This window comes from Solea senegalensis, linkage group LG21 (assembly GCF_019176455.1).
Source record: "Solea senegalensis isolate Sse05_10M linkage group LG21, IFAPA_SoseM_1, whole genome shotgun sequence".
Taxonomy (NCBI): Eukaryota; Metazoa; Chordata; class Actinopteri; order Pleuronectiformes; family Soleidae; genus Solea; species Solea senegalensis.
Genome location: NC_058040.1, coordinates 3,175,139 through 3,195,992, shown reverse-complemented (window position 1 = coordinate 3,195,992; position 20,854 = coordinate 3,175,139). Strand labels below are relative to the sequence as shown.

The following is a 20,854-nucleotide window of genomic DNA, read 5'->3' as shown; positions in this document are numbered from 1 at the left end:
AGTTACCATGGGCGTCTCACCTGTGGAATTAATTATCTGCACACATGCAGAGGAAGGCTCACTTAGCCTCTCCTCATTTCCTAACAAACAAGCTGTGCCGCGACGCCTCTCGCCACACTCGCACAGGACTCTAACCAGGTGAGAACACCTCCGCTTTCCTACACTCTTCACTTCACCTGAGTCCGTTGAATGTTTTCTTTTCTTTTTTTTTAAACGTGAAATAATGTTTTCCCTCCTCAGGAAGCGGCAGAAGCTTTTGTTCCCAGCTCAGAAAAACAAGGAAAGATGCCGAGCCAGCTCGAGGGCGCGATGGACGCACTGATTTCAGTTTTCTACAACTACTCTGGGAACGAGGGCGACGCGATGAAGCTCAACAAGGGCGAGCTAAAGGAGCTTTTGAACAGCGAGCTCAATGACTTCCTCACGGTATTTGACCTTTTATTTTCACTTAAGCGGGAAAGTCCCTTGAGATTAAAATCTCCTTTATTCAGGGGGAGCCGAGCTCATCATAACAAACTGATGTAACATGGTGAAATCATAAGAACGGATTTAAAATGAATGAAGCTTTAACGTATGCAGCACTACAACTAACAAGTATTTTCATGATCGATTAATCTGTTGATTATTTTCACGATTAATTGAGTAATCGTCAGAAAACGTTTTGTCCGCGAACCAGAATGATTTCTTTGTTATATGGAGCAAAGAAATGAAGAAAATATTCTGAGACAATCAGAAATCTATTGATTATGAAAAAAAAGCTTCAAACCGATTGACATCTTCATTTAGTAATCAATTAATTATCGATTTATCGAGTAATTGTTTCAGCTCGAAACGTATGCGTAGTCAATAGTACAGCATATATTTAATAGTTAATAGTAATCTGAACATATAATCAAGCTGTTTCCAAGAAATACTGGTTTGATACATGAGTCACAGCTTCATTGAATGCACGTCTTATTTAAAAATAAATCTTTAGTAGCAGAAGATCTGTAAGTGTGGTGAAAAACATGCAGAAGAGCCATCCTCTTAATTACTGGGAATGTATGAAAGCACCTAGGCGTGACCTTTACATCTCGCCGTATCGGATTGGTTCATGTATAATGACCAGAAGTGAACAGTGGCTATTAAATCCCTGCTCACTGTCTTAAAGAAACAATGAGAAAATGCAGGTTTCTTCTCTCTCTCTCTGTCTATATCTATATAAAGTAGGATAACTCAGCTCTCTGACCTTGTTCAAGGAAATCACTTTTCTTATCCGGCTGTGATAGTGTAACTGCCGGTGGCTCTCACACCGCAGCACTGTGGGGAAATAAAGAAGGGGACAGATACAGATAAGGGTGTTTGCAATATAATCCCGGGGCCCCCTGAGCGCGTCTGATAGCGACGTGTATACGAGCCGCCGTTTCAACATGATTGAGACCGAAGTGTCGGCCTAAAAACCTCTCAAGCCTTAAAAGATTCTTTTCGGTTTGTTTTTTCGTTGTCCTGCCTCATATGGATGGGAAGCCTCAGGTGTTCTAGCAGCATCATCATCATCATCATCATCATGATCACCAGTGGCCCGTATCACCTCCAAATATAGACACCTCCATGATGTCATCACATCCCCACAGGCTACAGTCACCTCTGAGAATAGACGCGGCCCCAGAGAGAGAGGCCGACATTCTCCCTCAGTCTTCTTTCACTTAAAACCTTTTTTACCTTTAACCATTTACCAGTGGCTAATATTCAAAAAGGTGCCTCGCTGACTGAAGGAGGGCACAAGCTACTTGTAAAATGATTGTTTATGATTAGTGTACGGTGGCGTTTAGCTTATAAATGGCCATTTCAATCATTGAGACATGTTTAGTTTATTACGTAGTGTTGTTTATGTTGACTTACGTAAGAAACAAGAACATTTGGTGCTATAGGAGTACGTCACAAACCAAAATGTCTGTTTGTTTTTTGTTTGTTTTCATTTAAGACAAAAAGAAAAAAAAACACCTTAAACCCGTCTCCAATCTATTTCATTAATAAACTGTCCATACACCAACTTTATATTTTTTTATGTATACGTGCCATTGTATTAAGTATTCATGTGTATATTTATATGTTATTCACCCTATTTAATCTGGATTCTTGTTTCTATTCTTACTTACAGATAAGGGTTTGAATTTTCCTAAGTGCTTATCTTACCTTATCTTATCTCTATTTTAGTATTTGAGTATTATTTTTAGTTTAATTTTTTTGCAGCATCATCATCATTTTTTGTATTTATCTAAGTCATATGAGCTTTATTTTGATTCTTCCAGTTTTGGTGATTAATTTGCTTTAATTAGCCGCCACCACCCCCTGCTGCAGTGGATTTTTAATTAAAAAAATTGAAAGTGTCACAACATAACGATCACATGTAAGACCGCGACTCATTCCTCCACCCCGTGGATTTGACCAGAGCAGTAAATGTCGCGTGTGATCAGCTGCAGCTCACGGGTCATTAAACATCGACATCGCTCTGCTCTCCACTGGACACAGATGGACACTTTCACCTTGAGTCAATCCAATAACAAACATCCGCTCACTCTACATGTGTCAGATATTTCCTATGCAACAATGTTTTTTGCTGTTGTTGAATTGATCTAACTGGAATACGACGAGGAGTCAATGGGGGGAAATCACTATTCTACATTCCTTGGATTAATATTCTTTCCTGCTCTCCTTTCAGTGTCAGAAGGATCCAAGGATGGTGGAGAAAATCATGAACGACCTGGACTCTAACAAAGACAACGAGGTGGATTTCAACGAGTTTGTGGTGTTGGTGGCCGCTCTGACTGTCGCCTGCAACGACTTCCTCCAAGAGAAGAAAAAGAAAAGCAAGAACTAAGAATTATCTGCCCAAAAACCCACAAATGTAAAAGCACTGTAAATCTCCTTCAACTGTTTAAATAATAACAACAATGTCTCATCAGTTGAATAAGTTGTTTTACTATTCCAGACAGTATAGGTCACAAATAAGACATAGACTGTTTTAGGCACTGCTTTTCCCAATTTTCAGCCTGGAGCTGTTAAAGAAGGACTTTGTGAACACACATCAAGCTTTAGTTAATAATCTTTTTTTTTTTTTTTACAATAGAATGATGTAACTTGTTTTATCCCAAATTTTCTTTTTATACATATGTTATTCCAGCGGTTGTCACCTTTAAAATAATGTTGTTATCTCAGATGTCTTTGGGGTGTCTGCTATTTTCCTTATCTTTTGACCCGGCAGACGTCCCGGTCAACGCATGTTAGATTAGAAATATCTAATGTTAACAATCTTGTATTTTACCCTCGAGGCAGCCTGATGGTCACTCTCTGATGCTACCATTAGCAGAAAAGACTTTTGTCCCCTGTCAGTCAGGTCTCTGTTGTTCTTCTGTTTGTGCTGGTGCAAAGTTAGACTAATGGAAAAATAAAACTAGATGAATATTGTTCTGTTTTGTGTCATTGATTTTTGTGTCGGATGTCTTGCTCATGCCTCTTGTGTATGTACTAGGTACTATCGCTAATGGAAACACAAAATAACCGTACCTGGTAAAGCACCATATGATAATAGCTAACAAGCATATATGTAACCACCATGAAAAATCGGGTTACTAAACCTGTATATGTTAGCCTTAATGTACCCCCTGTAGGGGGCAGTGTTCCCCCAAGAGCTGATTTCCACCGGCTCTAAGTCAGGTATCACGTAAAGTCTGGACCTGTGTGCAACAGCATTTCCGGTCGGAAAGGAGGAGAAAGTAGCAGACACGAGGGAGTCGATTAAAAACACACAAAGCATACACTAGCGAATAGCCGCAGAAATATGTAGACAGACCCCGGTAGTCACAGACAGATCCAGGTTTCATCCCGATAATCTGTGAGCCGAGGAGGATAACCCCCCATGAGAATTGATGCTTGATGGAGCTCCGGTGAGTTAGCACATTGTTAGCCGGCTTTTCACTGGCTGCTCTGAAGGAAAAAAAATAATATATTGTGCTATTTGGTTGGTAAAGTTAATCTACGTTGCTCAATAGATGTCATAAGATGGTGTCCAATGTTTTTCCATGACCTTTGGGCACTTAATATTGTAATTTAATGCTTGAGAAAAGATTGCTATCTTAATGCTAATCGCTAGCCTAATGCTAATCGCTAGCACAAGTTGCTAATTCCTTATTGTTATTATGCTTAGCTCATGTTAATGGGTACGTTAAAACTAACATACATGTTTTACAATGAGAAGATGTATTTCATTTAGGTTTTATGCCATTTGAATTATTCATTTTGAATTATTAGCCACTGCAATGGGTAATAGTGCCATTAAGGTGTGGTATATATCATTTTTCAAAAAATTGACGATACAAGTAAAATAAAGGTTAAAAAGGTTTCTTAAATGATGTATCAGTTTGAAATAGTACTGTTATTATAGTCGTATTGTAATTATTAATTTATATAATAATTGTTTGCATTTATGGCTACAATTAATTGTTTTAATTCATAATAATTCTTTTTAATGTGCATATGTATTTCCTTGATGCTTGATAATGTATTTCATGCACAGAACTGAGGAAATGTTGAGATCTCATATAGAATCTGAGACAAAATCAGATGAAGAACCTAACAACTTTGCACTTTCTGTGTAGGTTGTTTTTTTTTTTTGGTTCCCCTAAACTAAACTTCATTGAATTGTAGAGCTTGACTTCAATTGACTCTTTACTTTTCTTTTCTTTTGTGGCACATATTTTTGTAAATGCACAACGGCTGTCACTGTTAATTAATTGTAGTACACTGAAAATAAAGTGTCACCTGTTCAAATCATACTAGCATCCACTCCTTTTTGTGAGTACACTCCAAGTGCAACTCCTATCTGACCTAGAGCCATGTGAGTTTCTCTTTCACCTAAAAGTTAGGTCCAAAGGTGCTGCACATATTTGGTATTATATTCTCTCTATTTTCTATCTCTCAGCCACTTGTGTTAATAAGGCAGAGGAGGTTGTGGGTCACGTCTCATTATAACTTTATATTAAGTAGTGGGTCACATAGAGTTACAGTAAGTGGAGGGGGGGGTGTGGGTGGTTGGAGACCTTCAGTTTATCGGCAGTGATGTCATGTAATATAATACAAAAAATATAAAAAGTCCTGTGTTCAAAATACTGCTCCTGTAGAAGTACAGAAAAAATGAATTATATTGTACTGTTTGCCTGCAACAGTTAGGATGATGAAGAATGATGGAATTGTCAGACCATGATGTCACAGATGAAACACAATGTCAGAGTCCAGAGCAGAGTGATTATTTTCAGTGAGCGCTAGAGAGACAGTGCTCTCTGATGATGATGATGACAATAATAAGAGGTGAAGAGATGATCCTCTTTACCACTGTATCATTTAATTTTTTTTTCCATTTTAACCCTTAGAACTGAGCACTTCAGCTGCTAGTGATGCTTTTTCCATCACTATGTTTAAACATACAGTATATGACTGTGCAATATAGATTTATAGATATATATTTTCACCAACTATATAAACACATGAGCAAAAAGTACTGAAATGTTTAATATCGGATTGAATTCGTTTTTATGAACAAAAAGAAAAGAAAAACACTCTATGTTGTGAGTTTTGCACAGTTATTGCTACTATATATTCTATATCACTACTAAAAATGTGATTTAAAATGAATCATAGCTTTGACTCAACAAGACATAAGAAGACAAAAAAAAACCTGCATTTTTAAAGCCTGAATATGTGCCCTTAAACACACACCCCTAGGATGTCCATATAAGGAGTTGTGTATTACCATGGCAATTACTGTGCACCTGCGGCACAGATCTGTTTTTTTTTTTTTAAACATGTGGCCCTAATACTCTTCCGTAAGAAATGTTAGTTTCAAAACGGTGAATGTGAACGTGTGTCTCACTCAGCTGTCACTCACTGGACATGACTGGGTGGTCAGAGGGGCTGTGCTTTTGTGAAACGACCGTGTCGGTGGTGCACGGCAATCCCAGAATGCACCCGAACCACCTGCATCCGGCATCGTAGGACAATCACAGAGGCAGGCTCGTCATCTGCCCCCCCTCCCGGGCAGAAACGCTAATGCTCTCACCTTGGGAGGGACAGATGTGCCAGAAGACTGAAGCTTTGTCAGGGTGTTCCTCCACAGGTTGGCCCACCCCCACAACCCCTGCATTCCCACATGTGGTGACATTTCCGTCTATGACGTGGAGGAAAATCACTGAAATGACACACAGTGGCGAGTGTCCCCGCTTTTATGCGCGCAGATGGTGCCCTCACTGTTACAATGCAATTTGTCTGTGATTGGCTGTAATCGAGCAGGATAATCACCCAGTCTACCATGGGAAGATGCCATGCAGTAATTATGGATTTTTTTGTACCAGTTTTAAAAGGTTGCAATCAATCCTGAGTGTCATTTGATGATTATTGCGTGTATACTTCTATTCTCATTCCGATGATTGCCCTCCACTTTTGCACAAACTGTTCGCGATTGTCTCACGTTTGTCGACTTCCTGTGAGCGCAGGATCCGGTCCTGAGCAGAAAACACAAGTCCTATCAATCGTCTGAAAGCGTCCTCAATTTGTGTTATTATAAAGACGTGGTCCGTGTGGGAGAAAATAACTGGCAGTTAAGAAATGTTAGGGACAAGAATGGCGACGGTCAGCGTGACTTTAAAGTCTAGGTCGGCAAAAATGTAGACACAACTGCCGTTCCCTCATTTTGTGCAAAATTGGTAAACCTTTTTATGGCTATGGAATCAAAGGTGGGTGAGTCAACCCTTTGTGATTGATAAGGTGGGTTGGATAGAATCCAGATTTGTTTCCAGGACAGTATGCATCACTCATCCTCGCTGTTGTCTGTGACAGAGATGTCTACAAAGCTCACCCCGAGCCCCCGAGCCCTTATCTCTTATCTCACACTTGCCCTTTATGGCGTCATTGTGTGCGTCATTGTTCGTGTCGTAGTGGTCTTTTTTTTCCCAGCCTCAGCTGATGATGAGGGAGGTGAAGATTTTGAGATTCATTTAAAATGTTATACTGTATGTATATATATACACACTGTATGTCATGATTACTATGTCTGGAGACGATTGAGCATATAGAATAAATACTATACAATTAAATAAAAAAAGGAAACGCAGTACAGTCAGAAGGATGAAAAACTTAACTGTTAAAAATGTTTAACAAAAAATCTTGTGTTCATGTACAACTACAGTGTTTTTTGTTTGTTTTTCCTTGTTTTAAATTGTTAATACACTATTTTAATACAGTACATTGTAAATAACTGCCAGATATTGAAAGTTATTCTGGGAAAAATGGACAAAAGCACTTACAGGACACTTTCTGACCCTGTTATAGTTAAAATAAGCAAACAAAAAAGTCCAGGCGGACATTTTGAGGCTTAGGTGTTTAAGAGTTAAGATACAGTGTCAATGACCAGGGTTGACAAAAGTGCTTTACAAGGCAAAAGTAACACAAACATAAAAACACAGTAACTCACGATGAAAAGTAGCGTCCGTGCAAATCAAATGTTCTCATGATGAAGAGAAGGCCAGAGAGAAGTGATGGATCTTTGAAGGTGATTTAAAATGTTCAATTGTGGGGACAGATTTGATTTAAATGGGTAAACAATTCCATTACTTGGGGGCAGCAATAAAAAAGTCTACATGAAAAAGGGTTTTTAATCGGAGTTTTGGGGATTTCTAAATGTAATAGATTTTTTTATTCTTATAAAACGTTTAAAAAACACCAAAAAAAAACAATAGCTTTATTTATAAAACACTGAGAGAACTGAAAATAATCAGAACTGAAGAAGTCTTCTCTTCTTAACTCAAGCAAGTCCAGTTGCCGACAGCGAATTTCTGAAAATAAATGAAAACACAGATTTGTTTTGTGGGAACATCGTTTTTCACTTGTAAAACATTTTGACTTTTTTTTGGAGTTGATGTTAGTGGGTTAGATGTTTCACTTCCTGTCTTTGTTCATCTGTGTCATCTATAATGTATCGAAGTACAAATACGTATACGATCCAAATATCTGCGCTTTACTTTGTTGTTTACGTTTCGAGCAACTTTTACTTTTACTCCACTACATTTCCCCTAACCTTCCTCGTTACTCGCTACTACCAATTAAAATCAGAAGAAGAGTTGGTAATGGTCTGTATTTATATCGAGAGTTTCTAGTCTTAATGAATTGCTTTACACTACAGTTTTGTCATTCACCCGTTCACACCAAATCACTCACATAATCACATCTACATGCAGTGAATTTTCTGTCTTCCATTCACATGCTGCCGTCAGTGTCTTTCCCAAGGATACATCTGTATCTACATCTGTAGACTAAATCAAACCCACAACCTAAGCTACTGTCGTAAATTACCTTTGATACTGAAGTACAGTAAATGTCATGTACTTTTTTTCTATACTTTGACTTAAGTCTTTTGTAAAAACTATAAAAATAATCAACAGATTAATCGAGTGTGAAAATATTAGTGAGTTGTAAGTGCAGATTTGGGACAAAAACATTTTTATTATTTTTGTCTCTAATTATAGTCGCAATAATAACAATGAGACTGAGGTTCATTTAAAAAAAAAAATTCATATAATATAGACTATCTACATTAGACCAGGAGCAACTTTTGTCTCTGTTTTTATCGCCTTGCGTCTTTATTGCAAAACCCTCAGTGTACTGTATGCAGATACTATCTGCATCTAAAGCCTGTCTCACTTCACCCACAAGCTTTTGATCGGCTGCTCGGCTACGACTGGCGGCTCCATCTGCAGACAGCTGTGTTACTGAGTAACCACAATTATGAGGTCATAATTACATTGAAAGTCTTTCTTTCAGTCGCACTTTACCTTCATTACAGCTCCCCACAATGCATTTTGTGGCCTCTTGTCATTTCAGGAAATAAATAAAAACAACATATATATAACATACATATATATATATGTATATATATATATATACATATATATATACAAGTCAGCATAAAACACAATGTATGAAGCGCCATGCAGTCAGGAGAGTCGGGGTGTCAGCCGGTTCGAGGGTTGCCAGGTCAAGTCTCGGATGACTCTCTGGCGAAAAAAACACAAACTAAAGAAAACCGAAACAGAATTAAGACGATTTGCTCCTCAGAAAAAACATGCAACATGTTTTGAGAGGCAGGCCCTGCACTGACATTATTGAGTGTCTGTATCTGCTCTAAGCCCCTGCTGAGTGACTGACAAATTATTGATAATTTTCCCCTCTCAGAAAGGGCATAGTCAAATGTCATGCTTGATTTTTTTTTTTCAATCTGTGGAGTATTAGAGAAGTAAAGAAGTTCAATAGTGCCGTCATCGTTGTGATGGAGTTCTCACTCTGTCACAACAAAGCAGCCCCTTACTATCGTCACCTTTCATATAATAGTGTTATTATATTTGGGACCAGGACTCTGCAGACAATTTAAGACATGTATAGAATAGATAGAAGACTTAAAATGTAGCATGATCGTTGGTGCCAGTGTGAGTATTTCAGAAACTGCTGATCTGCTGCAATCTATCTCATCTCTTGTGTGTGAGAATCGTCTGTAGAGCTGCAACTAACGATTATTTTCATAATCGATTAATCGCTTGGTCCATAAAATATCAGAAAACCTTAAAAAATGTTGATCGGTGTCCGTCAATCTTGGAAGTGACGACGTTCTAGAAAGAAATTAAGAAAATACTCACATTTAAGAAGCATGAACAACTAAAAATCTTGTTTTAATCATGAAAAAAGCTTTGACATTTAATAATCGATTAATTGTTGCCGCTCTAATCGTCTGTTAAAGAGAAAATATACTGTGAGCAGCACTTCTCTGAACCACAATGCGCTGTTCATGCCATAGATCAGACTGATAAAGAAATGACAGAGATGCATCAGTAACTCAGATAACTACTCGTTCCAACTCGGGTTTGCAGAAGACCATCTGTGAACATGTAGAGGCTTCACCAACAGCAGCGTGACGCCAAACATGATGTCTCTCCTGCCACTTAAATAGGTTACTTGTGACATTTTATAGATTAATTTGGTGAATTACATTTGTCATATAGGGCCACACGGTGGTTTAGTGGTTAGCACTCTCGCCTTGCAGCGAGAAGACCCGGGTTCGAGCCCCTCCCACAGTCCAAAAACATGCAGTGTGGGGATTAGGTGAATTGGACACTCTAAATTGACCGTAGGAGTGAGTGTGAGAGTGAATGGTTGTTTGTCTCTATCTGTGTGTGGCCCTGCGATGGACTGGCGAACTGTCCAGGGTGTACCCCGCCTATCGCCCGATGTAGCTGAGGCTACCCCCCGCGATATAGCACCCCCCGCGACCCTCTGGTGGAGGATAAAGCGGTTAGATGATGACTGACTGACTGACATTTGTCATATAATATAGAACCTGGCCAGCATAAGGGTTATAATTAGGGCTGCCAATATGGATCCAACACAGGTCTGTCTGTTGTTTTACACACGACACACACAAACTAGTGACTAGTGACATGTAGAGCAGTTGTTTTCAGTGTAACTGAATCATCTGACCAGTCAGTGGCCAGCAGTCTGATGATGTCACACATAGTGTCAGCTCAGCTCACTTGGAACCTTTCCAGAGCAGGTACTAAAAAAAGGAACCAGGTACTATCGCTAATGGAAACACAAAATAACTGTGCCGTGCAGAGGTGGAAAAGAGGCTTTAGTTCTTAGGGTAATAAGTGGGTATTTAATGGGAAGAGGGCAGATTATGCAGGTCCTTTATGGTCTCAGTAACATGGGCCCTGCTTGGGAAGCTCATGTATGCAAACCATGGAAACCTATACTGTCAGCTTGAATATGACATTTATGGGCATGCTGGCTGGACACTGGTCCTACTAAGCCACAGTTGCACTGACTGACCTTAAACGACATCACTCATAATCACTTTCTGCTGCTGCTCAGTTATGTCCTACTTGCTATTTTGAGTGTACACATGACGTAACACAGTAAAACAGACGTCCACCGTGGCCTTTACGTTCCAAAAATGATGTCTTTATTCTTCATTTGAGTCGTAAGCTTCTGCTTTTAAAACACAAAACGTCCACATGTGGTCATGGCAACATGGCAACACAAAATGTCTGCCTTTGTAAAACAAGGCCCTTGCCTAAATGACATACTTTAAGCCCTTGTCTTTTATACGTATGCACATAAATACCTGCATAAAATGCTTATTATATGGTTACAAATGACAACTTTTATTTTTAAGTGATTGTACACTTATACAAACATCACTTCCTGCCAATAAACCATCCCAAATGTTACACATTGGCCCTTTAAACCCTTGGAAATGTGGCATTTACTCTATCAAAGAAAGTATTATTCTCGATCATATTGTTTGAGATTTATGTCAGAGTAAATGAATGAAGGCCCGCAGCTGAGGGTGGTAACAGGCAAGCTGGTCAATCTGGATCCTATTAGGAGTTGACGTTGTTTTGGGGCCGTTGAAGACAAAAGGAAAATTAATTGTCACATGGCAGTGGGAAAATAATATTGTTACTTTATACTTCAACCAGACAGTTGTGCATCTGCTTTGTATCCACATTCTCTTCCCGTTATTCAAATTATACTCAATTAAATACCACTACAATATGTCTGCACATACACACACAGCTAACCTTTTAAGGACTCACACTGATCCCCATTAATTTGGACAGCCTAAACGAAGCCCTAAACTTAACTATAACCAGTTCATGTCTAAGTTTTTATCTTTTTACCATGGTTTTTGTCTCCATGAGGACAACTGGTCCTGACAAGGTCCTCAGACGCACGCACACACACAAAGACCATGCGTCCATTCATCCTCAACTATAGCTGCAGGTGTCTGTCAATGATAATACACCTGCAGGCTTTCAATCACCAGTCGCCCCATTGGTTTGGGCCATTCCAGCCATCATTTTCACATCTATCACCTGCTCGTCTCTCGCTTGTGACAGTGGGGGGAGTTTCATACCAGAGTTGTCATTCCACATCCGAAGAGATGATGAAAAGGCGCGTGCTTCTCCCACAACCTCGGTGACATCATGGATGGTTAACGCCTCAGGAGAACCACAAGCTTTATCGTACAGATGATGTGTCTAATAAACGCTAAATCTAAAATGTAATGTCATTTCAATACAACAACGATAACCCCAAAGCTGTCAGACTATTAAACAAAACTTGACGCGTCCTTGCACATTACACACTGCACCTGCAGCACTCTTGCACTTTTACCTACTGCTTTTTTACCATCATGGTAAACTACCTCACTTACTTTGAACATAGCCGACAGATACTAGCGCTCTGTTACAAGTCGCTGTAATGTCCGACTGTTGTGATTGTCTCTGCTGTCTTACACTGATGAATGTAGCACCAGCGTGATCCTGTTGAAACGCTGAATGTGGTGGAAATGACAATAAAACACATCGACTTGACTTGACATGACTTTTTCATCCTGCATTTTGTGGTTTGTCAAGTTTCCATTGTGTTTATTTGTTCCGGAGCTCCACATGTTCCCATTCAGCAGAGGACTTGTGTTCTCTCCGTCCTTGTGATGTGAGAATCTCATTTGTGGTCATATCCTTGTCTTCAAGCAAATCCCAACTCATTGTTGGACACCACCAACACATTTGGAGTCTGATTTTTTAACAGTCTCGTAAACATATTTATAGGTTTTGAGTGCGCTATTTTAATGAATGAGTTTATGGAGGAAAGTTCGGCTTTTAATGAGTATGCATGTGTCATTCCACGCTTCCACCTACTGAGTGCTACCAGAACAGTGGCGTCCCTGTCTATCTTCAAGATTCTTGAGGACAGACAGGACAGAAGATGCTCTTGGAAGAGCTTCTTGATTCAAGAAGCTCTTCTTCTGTCCTAGCACTTACCTTACCGCCTCCTTCTGCACTTGGATCCACCTCAGCACTCTCACCCTCGATATCAGTCCACTGTTCCTATCTAGTGGAGTTCTTTCCAAGACTTATTCTATGTAGCTTATTCGCTTTGGATAAAAGTGTCCGCTAAATGCTTAAATGTGAGGACACAGTGACTGTGGTTGGTTGTAAATCCATGGTTTGCTTTGATTTGGAAACATCAGTAATACTTTATGAATTAAAACCTGTTTTATAGTTTAATTTTGTTTCCCATTTTAGCAGGTCAAAAGTGCACCAATCTACCACAACATGAAACTATGTTGTGACTGACTGGTTTATTTATTTATTTATTTGTACATGTGTCTGTTGTTGAACTTCCACTGAATGCTGAACATTGTTGTCCGCGCTGGTGAAGGTTAAAAAGGCAGAGCCGCACATGCGTGTTCGCTAATTATTAACAGAGAGTTTTCAGTAACATACAAAAGCCAGATGGTGGCCATCACTTCATTGTTTTATAATGACCCGGAAAATTGGCCTTTTGAAGTCCTTTTAACAACAGTAAGAATTGTCCTCATTACAGTACACTACTGAGCAAACACAAGCAGACTGGGGAAGGTGGAGAAGTAAATACCTCCCATATGTGGTCCTCCACTGGAACTGATGAACTCAAAGTAATTTAATGGAGCAGTGCACAGGACACACAGGAATGGTTGCCGGAATTTCTTGAGCAAGGAGAATATGCTATATATAGAAAATATGTTATATATATATATATCTGATATAGTGGGCCACACGGTTGGTGTACGCTTGTCTTTGCAGCAAGACCCAGGTTCGAGCCCCCGGTTGTAACAAGGGAGTTTACATGTTCTCCCTGTGTGTGTGCATGGGTTTTCTCGGGCTCTCCGGCTTCCTCCCACTGTCCAAAAACATGCAATATGGGGATTAGGGAAATTTGGACACTCTAAATTGACCATAGCTGTGAATGTGAGAGTGAATGGTTGTTTCTCTATATGTGTAGCCCTGCGATGGCAAACTGTCCAGGGTGCACCCCATGTTAGCTGAGATTGGAACATGAGGATAAAATGGTAGAAAATAGATGAATGAATGGTTATCTGATATATATATATATATATATATATATATATATATATATATGTATATATATATATATGTATATATGTGTATATATATATATATGTATATATGTGTATATATATATATATGTATATATGTATATATATATATATATGTATATATGTATATATATATATATGTATATATGTATATATATATATATGTATATATGTATGTATATATATATGTATATATGTATGTATATATATATGTATATATGTATGTATATATATATATGTATATATGTATGTATATATATAAATATATGTATATATATATGTATATATATAAATATATGTATATATATATATATATATTTATTTTTATATTTTCATTTATTGCTGCTAGAATTATAGATTACAGTATCTGGAAAGTTTTAAGTGTGTTTTTTATGTTTTAATATGTCTATATTTTTTGACACAACTGAAACTGTCGTACTGTCATTTGGGATCAAATGATAAGTGGTGTGGTCGGATGGATGGAAAACACAGGCACCGTGGCGTGCTTTGTCATGCAGTATAATTTTATTACAAAAAGGCTTTATACAAACTGCATAATGACAATGAATAGTTGTATTTATCACACGGAAATACATATCACCCTTCAAACATCGTTCAGCAAAATAATCAGAAGGCAACTTTCATTTTTTTAGCACCATTCCTTGTCAGGAATGTTGACGAACCCACGACATAATACCAACATAAGGGAATCTTAACAATCTTATTGAAGACAAATAAACAGAAAAAAATGCAGCTCCATTGAACATAAAAGGACACTTCAATACAATTTATTTAGCAGAAATAAGGAAAAAAATTTAAAGCTGAAAGAAAATCTGCTGAGATTTTGAGTTAATAACAAAATATCGTATTATCTGTGTTGCCACATATTTTCCATATAGTTCTTATTGTCTTTGGATTTAATGAGTGTTGTCTAATGAGAGGGACTGGCCAGGTAGATCTGCTGCCTTTAAAGAAATCAATAAAAAAAACAATTGCCGTCATGTGATACATGTGTCATGTTGCAGTCCTGCTGTTATCAGTTGTTGAAACAGAAATCCTCCACGTTGTTAAGCTTGATCGTCTGAAGTTCCTGACTGTCCAGCAGCCGGTAGTTGAACGTCACGCGGCTGACAAACCTCCCGCTGGACACTATCCTCACCACTGTGTTATCACAACCAACCTTCATATGCGCTGCGGGGGAAACAAAGAAAGGAAATTAGTGTTAACCTGTAGTTGTGTCTCATCAAAGGCAGTGAGCGGGTGTGTTTACTCACTGGCACCAGTGAAGGACGTGCAGAAGTCTGTGATGGTCAGAAGCTTGGACGTGTCAAGGCCACGCCCTCCCAGCAGCTGCACAAAGTCTTCTGTCTCTGTACATCCAGGCAGGGATCTCTGAAGAGAAGAACACCTTTCAGACACGGCACTCACAAAAGAGACTCGGGGGAGTGATCTTCAATTAAAGGGATAGTTTTAGTTTGTGAATGTGTTTGATGCACAGTTCTTAACGCGAGATCGTCAAACAATCGTATTGTTTTGCAAGATGCGATTTTTGGAATTGATCACAATGAATGTTTTTGCATCTTAACTGGTCGTTTTCCATGAAAAAAAATATATCGGGCTGTTTTCAAACAGAACATGTTTTACCAATTTGACCAAATTTAACCTTAATCTAATAATAATAACCATTGTGCAGCCATATGAGGTACAGAAGACCAACATGTTGTCTGCTGTGTTGTGAGAGGACGGATGTAGCGATGCTTCGTCCGCGAACACGTTTACATAAGCAAAACAGTGCTGGAGCTGAGTTACTTTCAAATCTTGCAAATATTGCATACAGTTACAATGTTACAGATTTTCACATCAAAACAACATGTCAATGATGTCCTCATTCTCCTGTCTCCTCTTTCAAGAAGAATTCTGTCTACTGTATGTAACAGCTGGCCCTGCATACGTAACATAAAACGCCACTATTTCAAAAAAAGAGGTGAACTTTACCTTTAAGTTGATAGCATGTATTTGTGCTAAACATTGTGCTATCATTAATTACTTAATTACTTTAAGTGGCATCATGTGTGGCAGCGCAGGTGTTACACATGACATTAACGAGGGCTCTGTTAGGTTCATGGACGTCAGGACGGCGCGACAGCGAACCAGCATGCAGCCCGAGACTGTGGAAGCTAAATGGAACTGAGCCATTAATGAGTTGAGTGTTTACATTTTGATTTCCTGTCAAAAATGGCTGCAACACGACGACTTCACTTCAACTGGCTGACTTGACAAACGTCTCTTTAGATGCAACTTTACAAATGTTCTCCCTGGGTTTGAGTAAAAATAACAAACAAACAACAAAAGCTGTTTAGAACTGAGGTGAATACGAGTCAAATGTCTGTATTTGGCTGCTGAACAAGTCTGTCAGTAAAAATGTGTATCATACAAATTTGTCCCAGTAGTAACATTCCTCCTCCTAATTGAAACGATCAATACTGCAAAACTCTAAATACATGTCTGAATACACTCAGTGTGCCCTGAATGCATCTTCAGAGCCCAACGCAAAAGCACATTTCCTCCAGACTCTGCTTGTCTCCCTCCACGTGTCACTCACACAGGTGTGAATACAAGTGCTAAATCTTATGGTCTGTTCGGATGGACGTTATTGTGTGAGAAGAATCAGATGCAGAGAAACCAGTATCTGAGTAAATGATTTTTGCTCACCTTGGGGAAGTTGTCGTCGTTGTTGTTGTGGTTGCTGTGTCCCAGGCTGAACTCAGAGATGTCAATCTCCACGGGATATATGATGGAGAAGCTGCAGTTCCTGTGCTGCTGTGGGATCACCATTGTGTAACTGCCCTCTGGTGACTGGGAGATGGCATTACAGGCTGCAAAGAGACAGTAAAGGATGTTACCAACACGGTCTCCACGTGTCGTTTGGGTTTGAGTTTAAGTAAAACTAAATAGTTGTAGTTGCCGTATTCGTATAACAGCTTTTATTATTTTGAATTCTTTTCAATAGCATGTTCCATGACCTCCATTTTATGCATGTTATTAAAAACACAATCTATTTTCAAGAAGATGCAACGAAATAAACAAGACAAATGTGACAAAAGCCAGATAGTAGAAAACCAATCTACAATACCAAATGGATGCATCAGCATTTAAATCATGGAAACTCAATTAGCTTTTTGCAGTATTTACATCTGATATTGTAAAGTTAAATGTAACAATTTAACAATTTATCAGCTTCTAATTGAAATTGCAGTTTGAAACAAAACTGCGTTTTTATGCAGTACACCTGACCTAGTTTCAATAATAGTAATTTATGTATTAGCCTTCACGTCCTTGTGTTAGACATATTACAAATACTTTATATTTTAGTGGTATCTCATGTGATAATCACTTAAAATCTACAAATTTAACACAGAACTGAAAAAAAATAGCAGTAATTTACATTGTGTTCATGGACCAGGTCCATAAACACGGTCTCCTGCCTCCTGCTGGGCCACTAATCTCCGCACACGTGAAACCTCAACTTTTGTGTGCCATGTATGCATTTCGTAGCTTTGAGGACTATCCGTACTTACGGAAGGGGTTGATGTGTTTCTTGACCGTCAACGTGAAGCTGCTGCCGGCGTTGTGAATGCGAAAGAAGACCATGGCCACGTTCTGAGAGGATGGCACGCTCCTCCTCGGTGCTCCCGTGTCACAGTAGTTCACGTAGCGCTCGTTCACAGGCAGAGGGTGATCGTGGGAGCTGGGGAACTTCTCTCCTTTCACCACCCAGCCGTCAAACACCTTCACACAGAGACACAGGGAGGACACATTGAGGCGGAAGTGAGGACGTTACACTCAGACCATCATGACATGTGGAGAGCATCGGTGTGCAGCCATGGAGGAGGTCACCTGAAGTAAATATGTCCATGTAATTGCCTTATGTTAAAGGGGCTTTTCGTCTAATCGGGAAGCTTAGTCGGGCAAGTCAAGTGACCACAGGCTGCACCAGTTACACAAAAACAAACTCACATTTTTATCACAACTCTTACGTTATATATGTATAAGTGATCTCTATTCCACAGGATATAAGAATAGACATGAGGACTTTTATAAGTCAACCAGATGGTGTTTGTTTTTTACCGTGATGAAGTCTCCTCCACTGCAGTCGATGTCCACATTGTCTAAATCCACACTGATCACTTCGCTGGGCTCTGCCATGAAGAAAGCAGCACAGCTGAGCTGAGGGTTCGCCGTGGTGAAGGTGAACTGACCCTCCACTGCGATCATGTCCAGACAACCTGAGACACACATCCACATGCATTTTAATTTCTGATTAACATTTTTAATCATCATTAGAACCTGCCTTTATTTTTTTTTCTTACTTGTGAACCTTTTTACTTTATACTTTGATGCTTTTTACATCAGTAAAACTACATTTTATGTTATATTATAATGTAATTTGGTTTAAATCCACATTAACACCCAATCACAACATACAGTGCATTACTCTCAGATAATTATGAGTATTATTATTAGTAATAATTGGCTGACTCTATTGTTGTTGAGTGTAATGACAGAAGCAACTATGTTATTATTATTATTATTATTATTATTCTTACTGTTATGAATAAAAGTTTCATGTTATATAAATTCCAACAGTTTCATAAGAGACGAACATCATTGTCTTTGACTTACGTAAAGGACGACGATATATTAACTCTTCAGGTGTTTCTCTCTTGAGCTGAGAAGTGAAAAGTGAAAATAATTCATCTCTTGAGATGTCGTTGTTCTGAAGAGGAAACAAAATAAAAGACAAAGTTGAGCAGCAACTTCATTTCAAAGTGTGCGTAATATATCTATCTATATACATATATATATATATATATATATGTGTGTGTATATGTATATATATATACACACACACATATATATATATATATATGTGTGTGTGTATATGTATATATATATATATATATATATATATATATATAACCTCGACACTCACCTCGATGTATCTGGAATTTCCCTTGAGGACGGACAAACACAGCACCAGCAAGAAAAGCTGCCCGCGGAAAGTGCGCTCCATGACGCGCATCACTGACTCTAAGTGAAGTGCGTGTGTGTGTGTGTGTGTGCGTGTGTGGAGAAGTGCGCACCTGCTGCTGAAGAGGAGGAGGGAAAAGTCTGAGCCTCTCTGCGCCACGGAGCCGCTTTTTATAGGAACAAGTTCAGTAACGAGTAACGACGCTGTCACCCACCGTGGATCTTCTCCCCCACCTCACCCACAAACCCCTCCCTCACACAGCCAATTGCGTGCTTGTGACGAGAGCAAGGATGGACATGCGTGACACACACACACACACACTGAGATGATGGTGATGATGCCAAAAGAAGATGAAACAGCCTAAATGAGATATGTCATGATCAATGAATAACTGATCAATGATTTTAATTAAGAGGAGGAGCCAATACTTGACTATTAGTAACACCTTTATTAATTAGGACTATTAGGTTAAGCAGTGATACTGAACTTGATACTGATCAATCAAGTAAACCAGTTTAATGACTTTGTTTTTTAAACTTAGAACAGATGTGTAAATGTGCACTAAATAACCGATCTTCACCTGTATATCTAAAGATATCTTGATTTCTTTAATATCTTTTCATTTTCTATTTTCCACACACTACTGGGGGGCCCTGGTACGGAAGAGTATTGGGGCCACATGTAAAAAGATAAAATAAAGCAGCAGGAATTTCAATTTCACTAATACTCTTCCGCACCCTGGAAATCGACATTTGCTTACGCCTTTTTTTTCGTATGTGTGTGCAAGTTTGAGTTAATTTTTGTCAAAAACTCCATTTAGTTGCTTGTAAGAAAAAAACCAAAAAGCACTCAGTTTGGTTAAATATGTCCCAGAATACTGATAGCAACAATCTCTGAGATATTTAAATCACAGCCAAAATCTGCTGCTGCAAAAACCACAAGACGCCAGTAAAAACTGCAAAGATTTTTATGAATTAACTATTTTGAGCAACAGTGATTTATCACACGACCAAAGCCCTAAATGCACAGCAGAAAATATAAATGCCTTACTCTAATGGGGCCATAATGAAAACAGTAAGTATGAAAACAAAGACGATGTTTGCATAATTATAATGAGAATAGCCTGGTGGGGTTAAAGGTCAAGGTCAGTCATTTGGTGCTGGTGCTGAGTGAATTTGCTTTTCCTCATAGCTGCGGTGAACACTGTACAATGCTGTTTTATGTTGTGTTTATTGTTAGTCAAGCCAAACTATTTAATGTTTATGTTGTGTTTATTGTTAGTCAAGCCAAATTATTTATTTCCCATAGCTATAAAAAGAAACAACAGTGAAAATAGATCATGTGAAATAAATACAAAATAATAATAATTAGATTAGATTGACTATACAAACATATTACACTTTTTCCACTCTTGCAAAAAACACAGTTCCTCTTTGTCAAAACTCCACAAATCCTCAAAAACAGGCAACACAAAATATGGAGTCCTGCAAAATCAAGCACTGGAAATTAGACTTAGCTTTCCAGACTGCCAAAATGTTTAATGTTTTAACCTTTCTAATGATATATGTCTAAATACTATGACTGCACTGTGTATTTTTTGACATTTTTCATATTTTGACATACGTATGAATACAATCACTAAGGGAAAACAAAACCTGTTCATTCTCAGCAGTGAAGAAGACACACACCCTGTGGAAGACTGAATACAGAACTCAAGAAGTCCAAAGAGACGATGTCACGTGTGTGAATGAGAGTCATGAACCTGCTGTTGTTTACACTACAGGGCATTTGTGTTC

At 38.6% G+C, this 20,854-nt stretch overlaps 2 protein-coding genes across 3 annotated transcripts; one reads left to right on the top strand and one right to left on the bottom strand.

Moving 5' to 3' along the window:
- The first annotated feature begins 52 nt into the window (after window positions 1-52).
- Window positions 53-3,447, top strand: s100z (S100 calcium binding protein Z). The gene is made up of 3 exons (XM_044011768.1): window positions 53-138; window positions 241-426; window positions 2,702-3,447. The coding sequence occupies exons 2-3, from the start codon at window positions 286-288 to the stop codon at window positions 2,858-2,860; spliced, it is 300 nt and encodes a 99-aa protein (XP_043867703.1). The 5' UTR covers window positions 53-138; window positions 241-285; the 3' UTR covers window positions 2,861-3,447.
- Window positions 3,448-14,529: 11,082 nt separating this feature from the next.
- Window positions 14,530-19,176, bottom strand: LOC122758398 (corticotropin releasing hormone binding protein). 2 transcript variants are annotated; one of them, XM_044012560.1, is made up of 7 exons: window positions 19,020-19,176; window positions 18,710-18,803; window positions 18,155-18,312; window positions 17,605-17,815; window positions 16,739-16,902; window positions 15,301-15,418; window positions 14,530-15,217 (listed from the first exon to the last, which is right to left on the bottom strand). In XM_044012560.1, the coding sequence occupies exons 1-7, from the start codon at window positions 19,107-19,109 to the stop codon at window positions 15,063-15,065; spliced, it is 990 nt and encodes a 329-aa protein (XP_043868495.1). In that variant the 5' UTR covers window positions 19,110-19,176; the 3' UTR covers window positions 14,530-15,062. The 2 variants fall into 2 exon arrangements, with proteins under 2 accessions (XP_043868495.1, XP_043868496.1); XM_044012561.1 differs by having other exon boundaries at window positions 18,710-18,755.
- Window positions 19,177-20,854: the final 1,678 nt, after the last annotated feature.

What these genes read in the sequence shown, in the direction of transcription:
- LOC122758398 (XM_044012560.1), bottom strand. Translation starts at nt 19,109, where the DNA reads ATGCGCGTCATGGAGCGCACTTTCCGCGGGCAGCTTTTCTTGCTGGTG. An exon ending in GAAACACATCAACCCCTTCC is followed by an intron (nt 16,903 to 17,604) that starts GTAAGTACGGAT and finishes GTCTCTTTGCAG; the next exon opens with CCTGTAATGCCATCTCCCAG. An exon ending in CACGTCCTTCACTGGTGCCA is followed by an intron (nt 15,218 to 15,300) that starts GTGAGTAAACAC and finishes TTTCCCCCGCAG; the next exon opens with CGCATATGAAGGTTGGTTGT.
- s100z (XM_044011768.1), top strand. Translation starts at nt 286, where the DNA reads ATGCCGAGCCAGCTCGAGGGCGCGATGGACGCACTGATTTCAGTTTTC. An exon ending in AGCTCAATGACTTCCTCACG is followed by an intron (nt 427 to 2,701) that starts GTATTTGACCTT and finishes CTCTCCTTTCAG; the next exon opens with TGTCAGAAGGATCCAAGGAT.